Source organism: Suillus paluster (genome assembly GCF_016628075.1).
Source record: "Suillus paluster strain FC165 chromosome Unknown EDB91scaffold_191, whole genome shotgun sequence".
In the NCBI taxonomy this organism is placed as follows: Eukaryota; Fungi; Basidiomycota; class Agaricomycetes; order Boletales; family Suillaceae; genus Suillus; species Suillus paluster.
Window position 1 is genome coordinate 32,430 of NW_024537751.1, and position 22,049 is coordinate 54,478.

At 46.7% G+C, this 22,049-nt stretch overlaps 5 protein-coding genes and 1 non-coding gene across 6 annotated transcripts; 3 read left to right on the forward strand and 3 right to left on the reverse strand.

The window, feature by feature from the left end:
* The first annotated feature begins 1,141 nt into the window (after positions 1-1,141).
* On the forward strand, positions 1,142-1,214 carry EDB91DRAFT_t120. Its single transcript has one exon. It is a non-coding gene; the product is annotated as a tRNA-Asp (tRNA).
* Positions 1,215-1,934: 720 nt separating this feature from the next.
* EDB91DRAFT_1006366 (kinase-like domain-containing protein) lies at positions 1,935-2,828 on the reverse strand (the record flags this gene model as incomplete). The annotated part of the gene is made up of 2 exons (XM_041312322.1): positions 1,935-2,221; positions 2,273-2,828. Coding segments are annotated over 2 exons (843 nt in total), but the record flags the coding sequence as incomplete, so codon positions are not given.
* A 4,853-nt stretch (positions 2,829-7,681) lies between these two features.
* Positions 7,682-8,273, reverse strand: EDB91DRAFT_1088392 (uncharacterized protein; the record flags this gene model as incomplete). The annotated part of the gene is made up of 2 exons (XM_041316420.1): positions 7,682-7,775; positions 7,828-8,273. 2 exons carry the CDS (start codon positions 8,271-8,273, stop codon positions 7,682-7,684), a joined length of 540 nt encoding a protein of 179 aa, XP_041169377.1.
* Positions 8,274-10,605: 2,332 nt separating this feature from the next.
* EDB91DRAFT_1176084 (uncharacterized protein) lies at positions 10,606-11,139 on the forward strand (the record flags this gene model as incomplete). Its single annotated transcript, XM_041320374.1, has 2 exons — positions 10,606-10,638; positions 10,698-11,139. Coding segments are annotated over 2 exons (262 nt in total), but the record flags the coding sequence as incomplete, so codon positions are not given.
* Positions 11,140-13,625: 2,486 nt separating this feature from the next.
* EDB91DRAFT_1256431 (uncharacterized protein) lies at positions 13,626-14,495 on the reverse strand (the record flags this gene model as incomplete). The annotated part of the gene is made up of 2 exons (XM_041324157.1): positions 13,626-13,986; positions 14,038-14,495. The coding sequence occupies 2 exons, from the start codon at positions 14,493-14,495 to the stop codon at positions 13,626-13,628; spliced, it is 819 nt and encodes a 272-aa protein (XP_041169379.1).
* Positions 14,496-16,188: 1,693 nt separating this feature from the next.
* EDB91DRAFT_1088394 (uncharacterized protein) lies at positions 16,189-17,086 on the forward strand (the record flags this gene model as incomplete). Its single annotated transcript, XM_041316421.1, has 4 exons — positions 16,189-16,357; positions 16,458-16,666; positions 16,722-16,892; positions 16,946-17,086. 4 exons carry the CDS (start codon positions 16,189-16,191, stop codon positions 17,084-17,086), a joined length of 690 nt encoding a protein of 229 aa, XP_041169380.1.
* Positions 17,087-22,049: the final 4,963 nt, after the last annotated feature.

Genomic DNA, 22,049 nt, shown 5'->3' on the forward strand with positions numbered 1-22,049 from the left:
ACACTTCGCCAGCATCATTGAAAGTTTCCCGCGCCGTCACAGCTCACTTCTGTTCCAACTTAGAACCGGACGCGCACCTCTCAATAAACACCTCTTCCGAATCTCCAGATCCCCAACAGCAACCTGCCAACAGTGCCACGAAATGCCCAGAATCAGTCCATCACTTCCTCCTCATGTGTCCTGCCTACACTCGCCACCGAAACATCCTAAGACTGGAGCTTGGTGCACGCACACACCATCTCAAGCACTTGCTCAATGACATCAAATGCCTAAAGTCCGTTTTCAAATTCATCGCACGCACTTGCAGGTTCATTGCACCTTATCTCATGTGTCCTGGCGCCCACTGCATACAACCTAGAATAACTTAGATGTAACTCATGTGAGTATAGTCATGACAACATTTTAAATATCCACGTGTATTGATATATCTATTACAACTCACCGCCAAGGCATTGCAGCCACGGCTTTCTTGACGGAGTAGACTTGGATAGCGCCAGCGCAGTCCTAGTCTTATAAAATCAGAAACCAACAACATCACAGGCAGGTGTATGGTAGCATCGAACTGGGTCAGCTCTCAGTCAGACATTTGCATTCGCTCGTGATGGGGCCTTCCCATTTTTACGATATTTGTACCGGATCAATGGCTACAGAACACTATTCAATCCCTGCAAATTTGATTTGATGCTGCATTTCTTCTGGTGATTGAACTTGTGGCGTTCGTGAGTGCTACCTAGGCCATTGGTGCGGTATTCACACTGATTGCCACTGCATGGTATGGCCGATGAATTGAGTTCTGATTGATGGCATCAACATGTCACGCTCGCACTATCACAGAAAGCATTATTTTCCCTTACATCAATATCTACCGTATGGTATGGGGCCTACTGCTAATGTATACAACACATCAAACTTTGATTTATACCTTGCCCTGTAAGCACTCTCGACCCTCTAGTACATCATGGTACGGATATCAACCACGACGCAGAGCCAGCGAGCATATTTCACTGCTTTTCATGGCCTGCAGGTGCACACTACTGAAAAACAAGGACACCTACCTGAGAGGCCGTGCGAGGCTCCCTGAAGAAAAATTTCAAGGCCAGGCGTCCTTCAAGGCTTCTCACACTTGAGTCCTCAACTCGCCGTGTTGATGGGGTAGTTGGTTATCGCATCTGTCTATCACATAGAAGGTCCCTAGTTCGAGCTTGGGTCAAATATTTCTTCTTTCTTTTTGGCGCACTAAGAGTCAGACTAACTTGAGGTGTATTCTGTTTACATTCCGAAGATATTTTATCATTGTTTCTTTTGACGTGGCCACTACAGGTGTGATTCGGTCTTCGATCATCCCGTGAATCTAACTTGTGTTTTAATGAAGAGAGGACTATGATGTATTCAGCTACTACCTCAACAAACTTTGGAATGGAGATCAAAGTGGTCTCTCTACAATCCTTGGACATGGTGTCGGGACGATCTGTCTCATTCTTCCTCTGAGAAACAGTTGACACACACCTCGCAAGACAGGTATGGATGGGTGGGATATAGGACATTGGCCCTGTTTGGGCAGGCACGCATGCAAACATCAGTTCGTCAATCTTCTGCCCCCTGAACCAGTACGTCAAGGGCTCATAGGGGTGAGTTTCTGAAGTAGTGAGTTCCTCACTCTCCCCTGGAGAAAAGGAACATGTAGATCAGGTCAATAGTAGGCTAGCCTGTGACCAAGGCTGATTATTGTCAACTCTTGCAGAGTTGCTAGGTTGTAGAACTGCCAATGCAGAAGCCTGCTGAGGCTGAGGGGCTCCATTGTCAGAATAGGAGTTGGGTGACGCTGAGTTCAGGTGGAAGTTCATGTTAGTCAGTAGTGTGAAGTGCCTAGTGTAGCCCTGAGCGGCTTCTCGTGCGTTGTCCAGGGTGGCGCAGTGCTTGGCGTAGCTGGGGTAAAAGCTCTTAAGTTTAATGATCTCATCTCTGAGCTCAAGAGCACTCATTCGTGAGTACGGATTCATGTCAAAGATCAACTTGAGAATTTTGTTGAAAGATCTTGAAATGGGAAGGACCTTGAGAAGGAAGTCAGCATTGTCGAGATATCTCCGGAAGTCTGGATCCGAAGGCTCCGCGGTTTCCCAGGGGCAGTGGCCCATGACCATGTTCACAAGAATAACTCCCAATGACCAGAGGTCTGAGTAAATTGGCGAGTAATGAGAGCTCTTCGCCTCCAAATTGCATTCTAGGATAAAAAATATTATTAGATGAAAAGCTTACGCGAATGTCAACATACCAGGACTCATGTACTCACAACTTCCTACATTAAATTCCCTACTGCAGTCATCTTTGGTTGACAGTCCGAAATCCGCAATACGAATGCCCAAACTGCTCTCAACACAGAGAATATTCTGTGGTTTCAAGTCATGGTGGTAAACGCCTATCTGATGGCAGGCATGTATGTCATTGAGAAGCTCTAGGAACACCCTCTTAATGAGGGCGACATCACCCTCATATTTTTGCATCCTTATGGCGGTAAAGAGGTCCCCACCAGGGCAGTAGTTGAGCACCAGGTAGATGTATGGTCCTTCCGCGATGGTCTCATGGAGATGGCAGATATATGGCGACAATGTTTTTCCAGATACCAAGGAGTGGGATGTGATCTCCCGCCTCTGCCATACAAGACAATCTTGGGAGAGGTTTGTGTTTGGCAAGCACTTGATGGCATAATAAACAGGATCACATGGATCTGGTTGAGTGTCGAGAGTGTGATAGACAGTTCTGGAAGCACCAAAGCCAATTAACTCAACCAGCTTGAAACAACCGTCACTGACTGACTGACCAGATAAGTTTGGAATTGGGAGCCCCTCATGATGATGATCCATGGTTGTTGATGGAACGAAGCACATTTCAAACGAGGCGTGAAGTTGAATTTAGTTGATGAAATGATGTGAAGCGGGGCTTGTTTTAGGAGAAAAGAAAGGAGTGGCATGGTTTTATACCCTTGCACTCGTCTTACTTGTACCATGTCGGATGTTATAACAAAGAACATGACATAAGTAGTAGCCGATAGATTTGACCATGATGACTCATCAGGAGCTCCACATTAGTGGGACTCAGAGTAGTTTTTGGGACGCTCACTAAAGTTCGCTAAAGTTCGCTAGAGTTCTACTAACCCCAATAGAGCTGCAAGGATCAGCCACCAACACACTCGGCACACATCGGCATGATGGCGGACTTAGAAACGACACTTGTGAATTTGCAAGGCTTGCATGCTGCTACAAATTTCCGAGGGTGTGTTTGATAGCAAATGGGTGTGTAGCAAAGAGGAATAGGGACAACATAGCTAGCAAATCAATGTACTCCATACCTGAACCCACTAAATCAAAAGAAATGCCAAAAAAAAAGAAGTCTAGCAAAGTGATAAGGAGTCCTCAAATGAAAGGAGTGGGGAAGTGCAAAGTGAAAGTGGGGAGGGGGTGGAGCATGCAAGGATGAGTAAGAAGAATGTCAAATTGAGGGGGCTGGGGGTTGAGCGCCAGGGGAACACCCAAGCTGGAGGTGCTGGGTGTCATACTGCTGAGCAAGCTGAGCGCCAGCAACATAGCCGCTGTACTTAGTGCCAGAAGAGGACTGACATACTGAGCACTGGAAGAAGACTGAGTGCTGGGGGAGCAGGGCTGAGCACCAGTGATATGGCTGCCACACTGAGCACTGGAAGAAGACTGAGCACTGGGGGGAGCAGGGCTGAGCACCAGTGACATGGCCGCTGTACTGAGTGCTGTACTGAGCGCTAGAAGAGGACTGAACATTCCTTGAACTTGAACGAGTGCTCCCTGCTGGATGTACGAGTGAAAATAATTTTGATGCGTGATCTGATCTGGGTTGTGACGAGGTGGTGTTGGGTGAAGTAGAGTCAAAGTGAGGGTACTGGGGGAAGGGCACTGAGCAGTTAAGCCTGGCTGAGATCCGTGAAAAGATTGCACCGGCAGCCTGATAAGGCTGTGGGGTGAGGATTAGGGCAAAGGGTGGTAAGGTGCTGGAGGTGCACACACCTTGTGTCCATATCCACCGACAGCTTCCTGAATTTGTAGTCGGTGTTGTGTGTGAGGTGCCAGGGTGAGATCTGAGTCTTCAAGGACGCCTACCACGATCATCTGAGGGATGAAACAAAAGGTCCGGAACAACCCAGAAATTCAATCTCCACCCTAATTTACATCGTAATCAGTTACATGTGCAGTGGGAGATAGGGGAATTGATCCCCCCCGACCTTCACCATGCCTCGTCCATCCAGGCAGACAGATATGTTGCATGAAATTGACCAGGCTGCACTCTCACTAGCTAGGGCTGCATATCAGCATGCCTTGGTACAAGATGACAAATATATGGACTCCATCTCAAGCTCCTCATATTTGGAATCAGATCTCAGCGACTCTTTCATGAACATTGTGATTACCCCTCCTTTGCCTCTTTCCCCATTCTTCTCCGATGACTCAAATAGTGACTTTTCAGACTCTGACTCATCTGGAGATGAAGCTGATCATCTTACTGCCCATTATGACCAGATTTGAGACTCCATTGAGGCTCTCTGGGACGAGGTAGAAAGAGCACGTGCACTCTACAGGCCTGATGAACCTCCCCTACGAGCCCCACAGCTGCACCTTCTTGTTCATTTTGAGGAACACCGTCCTCACTTATTTCGGCAAAAATTACGCATCGACCCAGAAATCTTTGACGACATCCTGGATCTAATCTCTGACCATCCCATTTTTCACAACAACTCACACAACTCTCAGCTTCCCATTGCTATACAACTTGCTATTTTTCTTAACCGTGCTGGCCACTACGGTAACACCATATCTCTGGAGGATGTGGCTCAATGGGCGGGTGTTAGTGTTGGATCAGTTGTTAATTGCACTAATCGTGTAATGGTTGCCCTGCTTGATCAGCATGATGCATTCATGGGCTTTCCTCCACCTGATTCACAGGATTTCCAGCTTGCTCAGGATTTTGTTGGGAAGACAGTTTGCCCTGAGTGGCAGAATGGGATTCTAGCTGTTGATGGGACAACAATTAATCTGTATGAAAAACCTGGTTTTCATGGCGAGGTTTTTTATGATAGGAAATCAAGATATTCCCTTGGCTGTCAAGTAAGCTTTGTCTTTCTTTGTCTATGATTCAAAAATTTAATTTAATTCTAGGCAGCTATTATGCCTCACAATCTTCTTATAGTCGATTATTCTCTTGGTCACCCTGGAAGTGTCCACAATGCATACACTTTCAGATCCACCCGTCTCTATCAAGAACACAACACCCTTCTTCCAGATGACCACTGGGTCTGGGCAGACAGGGCTTATCCAGTGGAGACATGGTGTATCCCCCCCTTCAAGAAGCCCTGCAATGGAAGTCTGACAAAGAATCAGAGGTCATTTAATTATCACCTTTCTATGGTTTGTTCTTCCCCTTCCCCCTCCCCTTCCCCCTCCCCACTCCAATTTTTAATGCAGTGTTTTCTAATTTTAAATTTATTTAGGTCCGTGTACAAGTTGAACATGCATTTGCTGCTCTGAAAGGGCGGTTTCAATCCTTCGAGAGCTTCAACAGAATATTAATTCTGCAGATGACCTTCAACTGGCTATCTGTTGGATTCAATGCTGCCTCATACTCCATAACATGATTATTCGGTTTGAAGAATACCATGGGACGAAAAGTTCAACAAAATGGGCTTGTAAAGAGGCCAGGGTTATGTGAGGGTAAGGATCAGCAACATGGAGGTATATGGCTCAGGTCAGGCTTGTCTGTTGTGGATCTCTTTGAAGCCCCAATATGAAGGGTAGACAAGGATGGCAACTTAGGACTTACATAGAACCTTTCACACAATTTCATTCACAAGGCAAACATAGTTCATTAGCAATGGAGTCTATGAGAATATCAGCAGAAGACAACAAAGATGTACAGGTAACACAGTATGAAACATATGTAGTAGCATGATAGTAGCATGATAGTCAGCATCACGACAAGAACAATCATAACAATGAGATACAGCAGCAACTAGCAACCAGCAGCAAGCAACATGCACACCATTAAGACCCATCCACACCACCAGCATTGGTAAGTCAACAGTACTCGATCTTAAGACGTAGCATTGCTGCCTCCTGGTTGTGCACTTCCTTCATTGCATTGTGTGCACTGACCTCTGCTTCATGTAGATGGATCTTCATAGTCATCACCTCCTGAGCATGCTGATGGACAGCGACAGCTTCCATGCACTCCTGCATGCGCTGTTTGTGGAGGAACTGATGCTCCTTATCTTTATGAGCAAGGTTTAGCTTGGCCATGTAGCGGTCATTCTTGATCAAGTGGACACCTGTCGATGCATACTCTCAATCATCAGGATCCCTCACTCTAAGTTGACGCTGCTCTTCATTGCTTACCTTCCGAGAGATGCTTGTGATTGGGCATGTGACAGGCATGTGAGAGACGTGGGTGTGGACCGACGCAAGGCCCAGAAGTAGACGGCGTCCATAGAGAGGGGATGAGTACCAGTGCTGTGCGTCTCTTGGATTGGTCGTCGAGGCAGAGCGACTGTCATATAATTCATCGCTTGTGATAACTAAAAATTGCAGTGGGGTGATAGGAGGCAAAGGAGAGATGGAGGGTGCCGTTTGGTTCTAGTAATTTTGGGCCTGGGCGGGCTGTCCAGGCTCACAGCATTCGCATTCTGCTCACTGTAATCCCGTGTCGCATGACTGTCCAATTCGTAGCCGCCGAAGTCCATCCCCCCATCATCAAGATTGCTGCCGTCATCGTCATCAAGAGATGGATCGATGACATTGGGGGGAGGCACGAATTGAGAGTGGGGGGGCATGCCGTAAGGGGGATGTGTACTCTGGGGGGATGGAGCGCCATAGTCAAACCGGGGGGGCTGATTGTTAAATTGAGGGGGCTGAGCACCAAACTGGGGGGGTTGAGGGTCATAGTAAAACTGAGGGGGAAGAGCGCCAAACTGAAGGGGCTGAGCGCCAGCGACATGGCCGCCGTACTGACCGCCGGGGGGAGCGGGCTGAGCGCCAGCAACATAGCCGCCGTACTGAGCACCAGAAGAAGCCTGAGGACCGAGGGGAGTGGGCTGAGCACCAGCAACATGGCCACCATACTGAGTGCCAGGGGGAGCGGGCTGAGTGCCAGCGACATGGCCGCCATACTGACCGCCGGGGGGAGCGGGCTGAGCGCCAGAAGAAGACTGAGCACTGGGGGGATTAGGCTGAGCACCAGCGGCATAGCCACTGTACTGAGCACCAGAAGATTGAGTGCTGGAGGGAGTAGGCTGAGCACCAGAAGAAGCCTGAGGACTGGGGGGAGCGGGCTGAGCACTAGCGACATGGCCGCCGTACTGAGCACTGGAAGAAGACTGAGTGCTGGGGGGAGCAGGCCGAGCACCAGCAACATGGCCGCCATGCTGAGCACTAGAAGAGGACTGAGCATTCCTTGAACTTGAACGAGTGCTCCCCGCTGGATGTAGGAGTGAAAAGAATTTTGATGTGTGATCTGATCCAGGTTGTGATGAGGTAACATTGAGTGATAATGCTGGGTTTGTCCCTCCGATGGAAGCAATGTCATTGTACCAGGGAAAATCGTCCAAGATTTGTGCTTTGAATTTTATCAGCTAAATTGTTAAATAAGTATTTTATTTAAAATACGCACCTCACAAGTTTATAGCGGCATTATCATCGAGTGGCATGACACCAGCACCCGTCGCATGTAGTTTATTGTACCATTCACGATACTTTTTCTTGAGACTTTGAAGGGAATATGATCAGCATATATACAGATGGATAGGAGATCTCTTACCTCATGATGTGATTATTTGTTGAGTCATGAAATCTCTCCAGCACGTTTGTATATATGGGCGCATATTCTGGATTGCACTCAAAGACATACTTTGTGATTACACTGCAAACCAAAAGCTTGTCTTTACCCAAGAGGCGATCACCATCAGGATGGGCCTTCCCATCATTGAAGAAAAAGAGGTGGGAGTCAGCAGGGTGAGTATGGAGGTACTCGACAACCTTGTCGGTGCACTTTGGATCAGCATTCCATTGGATACGAAGTTCCTTGCCAGCACTAGTACTGGCAGTACTGGCAGTATTACCACCTTGCAAGCCGCCATTCTTGGCTTTTACGTGGGTAACAGCTCGTTGGGTGTGGTCCATGATGTTCGGGTCCTTTCGAGAGAGTCTCTGCAAGGCCTTGAGGCGCGCAGAATGATGATGAGGTGGTGGTCGAGTAGCAGGCATGTTTTTCGAAGTCCGCCATGATGCCGAGGTGTGCCGCATGTCTCGTGTTTGTGTGTTGGTGGCTGATCCTTGCAGCTCTATTGGGGTTAGTAGAACTCTAGCGAACTTTAGCGAGCGTCCCAAAAACTACTCTGAGTCCCACTACTATCACCTGATCCGGAATGCACAATTGATGGGTAATGCACAATGCACTCCAGAGCTCACCACTCTACATATATTTCATTCGGAACAGCTGGAGAACAAGTATTAGCATATGTTCAATAAGACTGCCAAATCAAATATTTAAGATCGGCGCTGTGAAGCCTTCCCGAGATGAAACATTGTGCAAGTGTACCCAAAATGAGTGATTTTTGGACACTAAATCCAAGATCCACCCACATCCCATTGACCTATCAACATAGGAACTTCAACATGTATGAAATACACTATTCTGAATCTACCCCAGGTGTTTCTATATCAATAGAATACCACCACAGTGTGCTATTCACGATTCATGAGCAAAGTGTGACGGTCAGGCTAGATTGGGAAATCACACTCTCGGCTTGGTTGAGTCTCCACTTTGTTTGCATTTGGCAACACTGAACTTTCATTTGCTTTGCGCGCTGTCGGACTTTGGATATCATTGTGTATTGGCCGAGGTGCCGCGCGTGACATAGTGTGACGGAATTGTGCATTTCTATTGTGTTTTCGACATCTCAACTTCCAGTGCTGCCACTGCAACAAGCTCACAACAAAATAAAATAAATTCTTGTTGGGCCTTATGCGCAGAGACCTAAGGTATACACTACAGTAGATCTGATATGAATATGTGTTGTTGTTGTGTTGCTATTCAGCAATAAGTGAAAATTGTGCATTTCCCATTGAATGATAGTATTGAAGATACAAAGTATTCCCCAGGTGAAGCTCCTACCTCATCACCTGGTGGCACGAATCACCATTGGCGTCCATCCAAACCTCAATGTAATATATCAATCAGTCTATTGAGTTTATTGCACTTGATTTGACGGTTAATTCATACCTTGAGCTTTATTGGACAGCAGGAGGTGCGGGATGCGAGCCTCTGGACAGAATTCAAAGTCAATACAAATCTCAAGGATCCCAGAAGTCAAAGTGACCATGGGGAACCAGACAGAATTCAAAGTCGGTGCAAATCTCGAGGATCCAGAAGTCAAAATGACCATAAGTGTGTGCCTCGCCAATGTTGCAAGGAAGCTTCGGTTTGGGGTTCGGACCGGTTCGGGAACGTCCGAACCTATGTCCGAACCGTTCGGGAGACAGCAGACCACGAACCTCATTCCAGTTCGGTCCGCACAAAATTCAGAACCATGGACCGAACCAAGGACGAACCTGACCATTGGTCAGGTTCGAACCGTGGTTCAGGACCGGACCACGGCAGCACTAGTATTATATAATCTTTGAATTGATCAAGATCGCGATTTAACAGTACTCTGAAGTGGCCGGGGAAAAACTCTTAATTGCCGGGCTGGTGGGTACAATCCTATCTATCTAGGCAGCCTGAATTATGTCTGCTAGTTAGCATCAAATCATGCATCACTGATGCATCATGAGAGTATGCTAGTAAGCACTGTTGATGCATTACCTGTGTCTGCTAATTAGCAGACTTAATGCATTATTCTTACAGAGAGTGGTGGCGATTCTTCTTCGTTGGTTTAGCAGATGGCGTTGAGGCACTTAGCCTGGCATATATTACCACGGAAAAGTGTGGCGTAGCCACGTCAAGCTCCTTAGCTTCAAAGTCGTCACATCATGTTCTTGATGTATGCCTCACCTCAGTGTTCAGCAGTCATTTTCTCTTTCCATTCTGTCTCAGCCAGATACAAGATAATTCTCTGCTATGTCTCCACTTCTTTCAAGCTTGGTTGCTCCTGATGTCCTCCGATTCAGAGTCCTCCCCCTATAACTTGCTACTAGTAACTCACGCATTGGGGCCGGACTGGGCCTCGCATAAAAAGAGGTACTGCCACGCCAGTGAGTCATGTGGTTCAATATAGGACGCAAACCACTCATACTCACACACAGCTTAGTAATCGAGCAGTGTCTGCATTGTTTATTAGTGATGCAAGCGGTAGGGCATCCCTGTGGTTCAATGTCGGCAGGGTCGCTGGCAGGTGTGGATGCTGCAGAGATTGATGCTGTCAAAGCAGCAGCAAGAAGGAGGACGAAGGTAAAACGCATTGTTCAATGTTTGTGAGGGAGGATGTGATATGGGTTCAAATCAATCTGAAGGGGACAGTAGGAAGACGGCTTGTTTTTATGTGCTGAATATTGTCATCCGTGGCGATGAAGGAAGAACCTATCTACACTTTCAAACAGATGCAATGCCAGCAGACTGCCACTTTAGATTGTGCACATCTAGTGACATTTTGGAACGTGAGCTGACTTTACGAACGTGCACATTTGCAGTGTGTCAGGGTCAAGGTTTTTCGCGCAAGTATTGGTCCAATCTCACGAATTTATCGACCCTTTCCGTGCTCGAGGTGGAGATATGGCGCTATAGAGGTGGTGAAACAGTCCCGCTAAACAAGGTAAGAACGGCAAGACATACCAGTCGATCGTGTTCAGCGTCGAATCCCACTTTGGTCTCGTTGCGCAGGAGTTTTTGCATCACGCCCTCAGTCTGTCGCTGCCTCTCGCACTGATTCTCTTGAGTTGCTGATATCGAACACCAGGACTCCTTGTGAAGCCTCATGCGCACGTTCATAGAAGTCCAAGAGCGTGGCCAAATGAACGCCGTCACAACTCAGTGATCTGCTTCCAAGGCCTCCAATACAAAGGGCCCACAAATTGCGGGAAGTGCATGTCATCAAATTATCATAGATCAGATCCAATTTCAGTGGGGGGGGGTGTCAAGACAGTCATTTCTTCTTGATTGGTTTTTCCTGATGTTGTTCTCCGTCATCTGGATTCGTCCAGAACGCTGCGTTCAATGGTTCCTGCATGCTCAGTTTATTCAACGCACATGTATCAGCGGCGTCGCAGACAGAATCACTGATGTTGATTGGTTGATAATTGATGAGATCGTCCCTTCAGCAATTGTTTTAGTCCCTCGAGGGTCAAGACAGTGCATAATTATTTTCTGCACTAGAAGTGTCATTCAACAACACTTTCTCTCTTCTTCCCTCGACAATCTCGTACTCCAGGCGCTATACTCCTCAGCATCACTCATTCACGCTGTACTGTTGAAGACTCGGAGTTCTGTGTGCTCGTATCTTCTTTTTATCTCATTCTTGGGAGGTGGAAGTGGGCCATGCGGCGCCGTTCAAACAAAAGAATTCACATTATCATAGCCATGTTTGTATCTATCTAGATACATCGATTTCATTGAAACTTGAAACTGTCCTGAAGCAGTGGCTGTGTCCATTCATCGTGTACTTGCACGCTGACTTGACGTTCCTCACCGTCTTGTCACATCTCACTTCAAAATGTAGCACTATGTATATACGTGTGGTGCTCGACTCAGAAAATCCTACAATGAAGGTGTGTTCTACTCTATCCTTACTAATAACGTGTTGAAACTGACCATTAAGCAAGGTTCTGCCGCCTACCCCGCACCTGAGTTCTGCCAACAACACTGGAGCTTGTTGGTCAATTCATTAAATGTCATCTGACTCTGATTGCCGGTAATTAAGATCCGATTGGAAATTCTTGAGGGACTAAAATAATTGCTGAAGGGATGATCTCATCATTTACCATCCCTTACAGTCTCGAGTCACAGTGAATTTCGTGACATACCAGTACACCGCCAAAAAATGTGACTCACGAAATGGTGGGCAATCACGAATAGACCATAAGGGATGGTATCAATCGATCAACATCAACGATTCTGTCCGCGACATCGTTGTGTACTTCAGAATAAGCTGAGCGCTCAGGAACCATTGGACGCGGCATTCCAGAAGAATACAGATGGTGGAGAACATCAGGGAAACTAATCAAGGGGGCTCTGTTGCAGGTGGAAGTCGAGTGGAACAACGACGACCGCAGTTGACGAGGGTGCACCGTGAAAGGATTGGAAAGAATAGAATGAGGACAAGCAAAACAGCACACCAGTAAATTAACATTGATCCATCGTGAATTCACCCTTGGCAGCACTTTCCCAGGTCTCACAGACCCGGTCTCTATGTTATGGGAAACTGGTCTGTGAGACCCACCCTCCCGCCAGCTAATAATAGTACGTACTCTCGCATTCTCCTGCGGGCCCTCTGAGGACCACCCTCCCAAGGGAGTTCCTTACCAAATTCGCTGAGAGGGTTGTCCAAGCCTCTCGCACACCTGTACGAGGTACTGTAGCGTTACGACTGTAACTTCGTCACGCGTCCCACCCCACAGCAAATCGAACCTATTTGATGTGACGGTCACACTAAATTTTGGGGAGCGAAGCTATTTTGTGACAAGCGGTAAAACAGGAAAAATCGCCAACAAAATCGCTACAGACAAGTTAGCACTAACTTAGCAGTGCGACCAAAAATCGTTATATAGGGTATTGGATATGCATCTGCGCTGTCCTCTCCCTCACCTGTGTTCGAGGCCTCAGCGGCCTGAGTATTTCCTGCAACCTCTGACTCACATGGAATGCAGCTGACCATCCTTTTATCCATTCTAAATGTGCCCATAGCGGAGGGCCCAAGGCAACGATGTGAGGATCTTTTGGTCCATATCACCACCAAAAGGAAGAGAGAAGATTGTTGCACCAAGTTGGGTTGCAAACCCGAGTCAGTCGGGGCGAAGCTAACTTGGATAGGTCACACATCACAAGGGCCTACAAAGCTGCGAAGCTAAGTGTGACATGGTCACACCCAAAAGGGCACGAAGCTACGGTCGTAACTCTACAGTATCCTCCTTTGCGAGAGGTGTCCTCCTCCCAAGGCTCGCGTGCTTCCCTATCATTTATGTTTATGGAAATCTTACCCTCTCCATATATTCTGTCACGAGTCACGTAGTCACACCTTCTCCATATGTTGCCACAATGCAATTTGGTTTTTGAATATTTTGTCCATAGTACTAGTATATTCTGAGCGCCTACATCGGTGTGCCCAAAGTAAGCATCATATATTTTTTCTGTAGCTAAAATGAGAGGATACAAGAGGATGCACTCGATATATCTGAAAAGGTATGAGAGGGCGCGAGAAGGTCCGCTAGAAGTATGAGAGGGTCCATTGAAGATCCAATAGGATGCAAGAGGGTGCACAGCAGCACAAAAAAGACGTAGCAACACAAACAGAGGGTCCACAGCAGGCGAGCAGTGACTTTAAGATGGTATAAGGGGAAGACCACGCCCAAACAGTATTAGACAAGTAAAAAAGCTCGTACTAGCGAGAGATAGACGCTTCACATTTACCTTGGAATGGCCGCTCCTTCATGTTGTTCCTGTTCTCCCACCTGACCAGGCAAGGTGAGTGGGACATTGGCAATGGGACTCCGGCTGCTGCGGTGTCGAGGAGGCTGGCGCTGATATGCATGCTCATAGCCAGCATGACCCTCGCGACTGCTTGGACGCATGTATTCTCCATGGATGTCCAGCGGGGGAGGTCCACGCAAGCGGTCATCAAGAAGCTCACGATCTGGGTACCGAGCCTCATGATAGTATGGTCGCCTATACCCAGTGGCATCATGATAGCCTGTGTTCTCATGCTGAGGAGCATATGAATATCCCGGTGGGTAGGTTTCACTGTGGTCGCCGTAATACAAATACTCCCTTTGATAAGGGTAGTCTCCTCCAGGTCGTGCTCACCTGGTATATGCGTACCGATCTACCTCCTTGTGGTACATATGCGCACCACATGGCTCATCACTGGGGTAGCGACAGTCATCATGTAGTCCAGGAGAGTTCTCTTGGCGAGGGTGCAGGTCATGGGGATCATTGAGTGGGAGGTCGTGGATATGAGGCTCCCTGGAGTGACCATGATCATGAAGATACCAATTGTCATGGGGCCTTGGACGAGTGTCCTCCAATGGAGCATGTGGTGGATTTTGAGGTAGTTGGGGAGGGACATCTGGGACAGGGACAGACTGCCCATTATCTCCTGTAAGTTCTGCGGGATGAGATGAGTTCTGTGGGGAAGACGGCACCACTGGAAGAATAGGTGCTTCCGTGACTTGTGCTGATGGCGGATGATCAACACCCTCAGAGGTCTCAGGGTGCACAGCTCCACCATTTTTCTGCAAGTCTTTGTCTTCTTGCAGGAGCACATATTGCAGTACCATATCTCTGTATTATACGAGTGAACGGACGTGCATAATATCCCATATTATACGGGCCAGCGGACCATGGGCCGAAGGTAGATATATCCTCGACTATGACGGATGGGCCGGGAGTGTTATTATTCCCAATGGAGATGGGTGGGCCCATGTAGGGAATATGTAGAGTAGATGAGTGGGCCGATAGACATGAATATTCAATAGACGGATGGGCCAAGGTAGTTGGATATTATGTAGATGGGTTTACCAAGGTAGATGTGTATCAAATAGCCGGGTATGTCAAGGGTGCTTGTTATCACATAGACGGGTGGGCCCAGATATATATCATATTAGATGGGTGGGCTGACGAATTAAGATTATTTTGTAGACAGGTGGGCTGACATATTGGTATTATTTTGTAGATGGGTGGGCCGAGGGAGTGGTGAAATATTTATTATATATACAGGTGGGCTGAGGGAGCGGTAAAATATATATTATATATACGGGTGGGCCGAAGGTCGTCGTATATTGCATAGACAGGTAGGCTGACATGGGGGTATATAATATAGACGGGTGGGCCAAGAGAGCAATTTATTAGATATTATATAGATGGGTGGGCCGAGGTAGTTGGATATCACATATATGGGTGGGCCCAGATACATATCATATAGACATATGGGCCAAGGTGGTAGTATATTATATAGATGTATGGTCCGAGGTAGTAGTATATTATATAGACGGGTGGGCTGAGATGGTTGATATCATATCCATGGGCCGGGTAACATCTATCGAGTTCCAGGTAACATCTATCGAGTTCTGGGTAACATCTATTGATGTCTGGGTAACTAATATCGACTTCCAGGTAACTAATATCGACTTCCAGGTATTTCATAAATTGAACAAATCACGAAGTACCGAGTACCGAGTTCCGGGCACCGAGTACCAAGTTCCGGGCACCGAGTTCCGGGCATCGAGTTTAATTGTTATCATATACATGGGTGGGCCCAGACACATCATGTCAACGGGTGGGCTGAGCCGAGGGTGTTGTATCATATACACGGGTGGGCCCAGATGTATATGATGTTGACAGGTGGGCTGAGGTTATTATATGATATAGATGGGTGGGACTATCAAGTGCCAAGTGCCAAGCTCCGACTACCGAAATTTTAGTTCCGGGACCCAGGACCCGGGTCTCGACACTCAAATATTTGATATCTAGCACCCTTCCAATTATCTGGTATTTCATTGACATACTAACATTGCAATGAATGATAATCCATCATAGAAAGGTCAGTTTCAACTACCAAAATTTGACTGAACCAAGCATCATGTACTGAGTTCTGGGACCTGGGTCTCGACACAAATATTTGATATCTAGCACCCTTCCAATGATCTGGTATTTTATTGACATACTAACATTGCAATGAATGATAATCCGTCTTTGAAAGCTAAGTTCCAACTACCGAAATTTGAATGAACCAAGCATCATGTACCGAGTTCCGGGATCCGGGAGTCCCGGGTCCTGACACTCAAATATTTGATATCTAGCACCCTTCCCATTATCCGGTATTTCATTGACATATTAGTATAGCAATGAAATGATAATCCATCTTTGAAAGCTAAAATCAAGGTTCCCTATCTGATCCACCCTATCTCCACCACCTTTAAAGTCTGTGGACATCCGGCATTGACCATCTGATTTCCCAAGATCAACACCATCATGAATGTGTCTTCCACCTCCGATATTGAAATAACCTTCTGGTGCACTTGGGCCTTGACAGTCACTCATGAGGCATGTGAATATACCGAACAGAAATTCATTGCCGAGAAAACAGGAGGAGACCCAGTCATACCTTCTCCTAAGCTAGACACCGATCTGGTGATGGCTTGTGATTGATTGGTGGATTGCCTCATAAAGGCATATAACAATCCCAGTGGGTCTTCCCGCAGATTTGGACAGTCCATTTGATCATTCAAACTGCTTCACAGTTCGGATGCAGATTGATATTGCGAGATACAGCAAAATGATCTCCCCAAAGGACACTGGACATAATGAAGAAAGAGAGGCGAGGTTGCTTGAGAGGTGTCCTCCTGGCCATGAAGGTACAAAGTTGGTCGACATACCCGCCACAGTGCTCGATGCTACCGGCACCATCATTGTGTGGTACCTCCCAGATGCCCTGATGGAAACCACCCAGGTGGGTAATATATTTTGTTACTCGATGGATATGGAATATGAAATGGGAACTCCAGAAGGAAATTCTGGCAGCCTCTGAGTTGCTCAGTCCGAGCCTTGCAAAAAGTGTAAAGGTTGATGGGAGTTGGCGGACTAATCAGGATTGGTTCAAACCAAGCTTGGAAAATGATGGCATATCTCCCGGATGCATCAATCTATCTCCAGCTTGGTTTCAACAGGGGCATGAGGTGGGATCTCATGAGATGGTGGTTTCTGATAGTTACACTGACCAATCCGGTAGAATCTGTCAGACCCGGTGGTATCTGCCTCATTGAAGGGACCATTCTCCGAGAATATTCTCAAAGCCATTGCCAGGCCGGCAGCCATCGCATCAGCCGCACTCAGGGTGATGCATCCTGAGCAGTACTGGGCTGGGATATGAGCCTTTTCGGACAATCAGCCGAAAGCAAGAATCTTCCGAGGATGTCAGAGACCCTCCAGTACTGAGCATCCATGTTTAACACCCTCACCGTCATTTCCAATCAGCAAACCCCCAATCATCGAGACCACATATCCATTCCTGAATGCTTCGATATTCTCACCACCGTGGGTAGTTATTCAAATGCTCACATGAGTATGCCAAGTCTTCAGCTGGAGTTCATGTACGAGCCCAGCTGTATGATCGTGTTTTCAGGAAGGATCGTAAGACATGGGGTTCATGAAGTGGAAGGGGATAGAATTGCTTGGGCATGGTACATGAGGGATTCTGTTCATATTTATGCCGGGATTCCCTCATGTGGATGGGCTAGGATGGATCGCGTACATACTCCATCCTGGCAAGGATAGAACAGGCACATAGCTTAGTACCCATGTGATAGTACCTACTGTCTGTCACGAATTCCTAATACAAATCATTTTTCATTCCTCGGTTTTCCTTCGGCTATGTCCCATACCCGAACCGGTCACGTGACACCACTACCTTTCACATTATCACATCATCACCATGTCACACCTTCACCACTTCACATTTCACCAATCACATCTCCGATCGGATCCCCTACGCCCAGGGCTAGAACTATATGTCTTCCTATCACTTAATCTCCATCTCTGACATCATTGCTTATATATCACGACGTCATACTATGTCATGCGCAGTATCGTACGACTCTTTTCTCATTGGCTGATTATTTACGGACTCAGATATCTCCGACTCAATGTTATGTATATAGAAAGGGTAGTTAGCGTAGTTTTCTCTTTAGACTTAACCTCTTCGTTCCTACCCAGTGTAGACTCAGACGTTCACTCTCAATATCATCTCTTGCTCTTACCTTGACGAGTCCTAGTGGTTGTGTTAAGCCTTTGCCATTTGGTGAACGCTGATCATAACATTAGGTTAAGTCTTCTTACCACTCCGACTCGAATTTTGTCTTGGACACCTTGTCCTCGACAAACTTCACCCGTGCTATTCTGCTGAGAATTTTCTCGCGGATTACGTTTCCAATCATCTTTCCCAGACGCGCACTATACCAATTTCTTTTACGTTAGTCTTTTGTAGAAGTAGACCAGGCCCTTGCCCTATGCGAGCCGCCAGTCTATAAGGAACAGCGACACTTAGGTCCTGTCTCCGCACGCCTGCAGTTAGGTCCAAAACCCTACCAACTGCACGCTACCTACTTTTCTTTCGTACTATAAAGAATGGCACTCGCGGGTCTTACAACCCTAGTTACATTTCCCTTAGGAAGTTGTGGGTATTCAGAAGACCCAAACTTCACCGCGTCGCTCCCGAACTCCTCTCGAGTTCTACTTAGGTTGACGAACCGCTACACGCGCTGTATTCGCACCTATAGTCATCATAGCTCCCCCTTGGAGATCTCGTCTCGTCAGAGACCGCGCCCTACAACTCCACGACAACGATACCTGTCGGGAGAACAACTGCCCTTTCCTTCATGTCCGAGCAAGATTGGAGAACAATCCAATCCCCCGCCCCGCACCACGCACCAATTCAAGGATGGCAGACACTAGGAGCAGGGCCGTCGGGATCTGCAGAAAGCTCCACACCGACCCTATCGAGGCCGGGCTCTGTGGTAGTGGAAGGCATCTTAGGCCCTCAAGGGACTACCATCACCCATGAGAACATTTCGAATGCCATATTCACCGTAACCGCAGCAGAAAGAGATCTAAACCAACACCGGTACAACGAGTTGAAAGATCATCTCGCACTCTTAGCCGAGAACCTAAACAGGGTGGAGACAGAGAAGAACGAGTTAGCCCAGAGGCTAGTGGCAGCGGAACAAACGATCATGGCTTTGCAAGCCTTTCATACGACAACGCCAACAATACAGGCGTCTACCTCTGGAGTTTCGAGCTCTGATCTCAAGATGGCCAAACCTACAGAATTCACAGGAGACAAGAACTCTATCGACGTTGACACCTTCCTCTCTCAACTCGATCTCTACCTCACCTCCTATCCTACTGCCTCTGAGCTCCAGAAGAGTTCCTGTCTTATTTCTTTCTGCAAGGGCTCTGCAGCGAAATGGGGAGAAAGCGTATCCAGAACTGCCTTAAGTGGACGACTTGGATCGTATGACCAGTTGAAGAACGATATGCAAGCTATGTGGGGCATCGTCAACAAAGAAGAAAAGATTGCTCGCGAGATAGATCATCTCCAGCAAGGAAACCGCAGCATCGCGGAATTCGTCTCTCTCTTCAGACAGAAGATCGCCCACTGCCGTTTTTCAGACTATGAACTCATACACAAGTTCCGACTCGCATTATCCCAACAAATCAGAGATCAGTTGGCCCACGTAAACCCTAGGGACAAGAGCACCCTAGAAGGAATGATTTCACATGCGCTTATCATAGGAACGAACTTTGAAGAACTGGACGATGAGAAAAAGAAGACCTGGCAGCCACCACGTCGCCCATGGGTTGAAAGAGGCCCTCTCAAACCAGTTTCTCAAGGAGGAGATGCAATGGACGTAGATGCATCAAAGACACGAGGTGGACCCCAACCTCAAGGCAAATCGGGAGACACTTTCAAGTGTTATCGTTGTGGAAAACCCAGGCACATGGCTCGTAATTGCACTGGACAGCCGATGGATACCAAAGGCAAGAGACCTGCTATCAAAGCAGTCAAAGAGGAGGAAGAAAAGACAGCGGTGAAACCCATCACGCTGGAAGATATCCAACGCATCGTGAATGAGAGGATTTTTATGACTTCTTCAGATGAAGCACTGAAGAAACAGGGTTTTTAGGAGGGTCGAAGTTGACTGCGAACTTAGACCAGGACAATCGTTTTTCTATTCTTAGTGATTCGGCAATCATGTTTACGGAGGTATCAGAAGTTTGTTCTGGGAATAAACGAGATCATTTTTACTTGCCAATCACATTGAAGGGAAAAAACAAGAAAGCAGAATTGGAAGCTCTAGTAGACTGTGGAGCAATGAACTTATTTCTAAGCCAAAAGTTCGTAGACAAAAACGAAGTCAAAACCAAGCAGTTACTGCGAGCACTGCCCGTCCGCAATATTGATGGAACTAGAAATTCCGCAGGACCAATCAAAAGCTACGCAGATTTGACTCTGAAGATAGGGGATCATGAAGAAGAAGTAGCCTTTCTGATCACAGATCTAGGAACCAATGATGTTATCATTGGAATAGATTGGCTACGATATCATAATCCAAACATTGACTGGAATGCAGGAAAAATGACGTTGAACCGCTGCCCAGTCAAATGCGAGGATATCAGGGTCAAAAAGAAAAAGACAAAAACAAAAAAACAGAAGGATACGTTACCTGCTTGTTACCCATAGAAGAAGACGACGATGAAGTCACCATAGCTAAGGTGCAACCTTCAAATTCGAATGCTCCCAAAATAGTAGACATAGAGGAGATCGAAGATGAAGATTCACCACGAAACATATGGATCAAGTACAAAAGCTCAGTGGCTTCAGAGTTAGCTCAAAAGGAGGGAAAAAAAGAAGGAAAAGAAGTCCGTAGAAGAGATGGTTCCAGAATGGCTTCACAACTATCTTAAAGTCTTTTCCGAAGAAGAATCTACTAGATTCCCTGAATCCAAGAAGTGGGATCATAAAGTAGACTTCAAGGATCCCAATGACCTTCCTCCGAATTCGAAAGCATATCCTCTTTCGCCCGCAGAACATGATGCATGTGAAAAGTGGCTCAAACAAGAATATGAATTAGGACGATTGCGAGATTCAGAATCTCCAGTAGCAGCTCCTTTCTTCTTTGTCGCCAAAAAAGACGGAAAACTTAGACCCGTCATGGACTATCGGAGGTTGAATGAGAAAACCGTTCGAAATGCATATCCTCTTCCCCGATCGCAAGATCTCATCGATTCTCTAAACCGGTGCAAGCCTTTTTTCGAAAATGGACGTTTGATGGGGATACAATAATATTAGAATGCGAAAAGGAGATGAATGGAAGGCAGCCTTCAAAACTCCCTTCGGACATCATGAACCAGTAGTGATGTACTTCGGAATGACGAACTCCCCTGCTACGTTCCAAACTATGATGGACCAAATCTTCCAAGATCTCAAGGAAGGGAAAGTCGTTGTAGTCTATATCGATGACATCTTGGTTTTCATGAATGGTACTATAGAAGAACACAGGAAGGTGGTACGCGAAGTATTGAAGAGATTGCAGGACAATGATCTTTATCTCAAACCCGAGAAGTGTTCGTTCGAAAAGAAAGAAGTAGAATTTCTCGGACTAATCATTAAAGATGGACATGTTTCCATGGATCCAGTCAAGGTTAAAGGAGTACAAGAATGGCCCACTCCTACCTGTGTCAAGGATATCCAACGATTCATGGGATTCGCAAACTTTTATCGTCGTTTCATTCTCGGATTCTCGAACATTGCCAAACCTATGAATGATCTCATTAGGAAGATGTACCATGGAATGGACGGACAAACAAGAAAAGGCTTTCCAAACCCTTAAAGACAATTTCACATCCGCACCAATATTAGCAATGCCAGATGCCACAAAAAAGAAAAAAATCGAAACAGATGCATCTGACTATGCTACGGGTGGCATATTGTCTCAAAAGGAAGACGATGGACTATGGCATCCTGTTGCTTTCTTTAGTAAATCTATGCAAGACGCAGAGCGAAACTATGATATTCATGACAAAGAACTATTAGCTATCATCCGCGCTTGGAAGAATGGAGGCATTATGTGGCAAGGAGCACCAGAACCGGTGGAGATATGGACGGATCATAAAAATCTTGAGTACTTCATGACAAGTCAGAAGTTAACCTCGCAGACAAGCGAGATGGTCTTTGTTCCTTGCAGAGTATGATTTCACACTGCATCACAAAACCGGGGAGGGTTAATGACACTGCTGATGCTCTGTCCAGGAGGCCAGACCACAAAGGGGGGGTA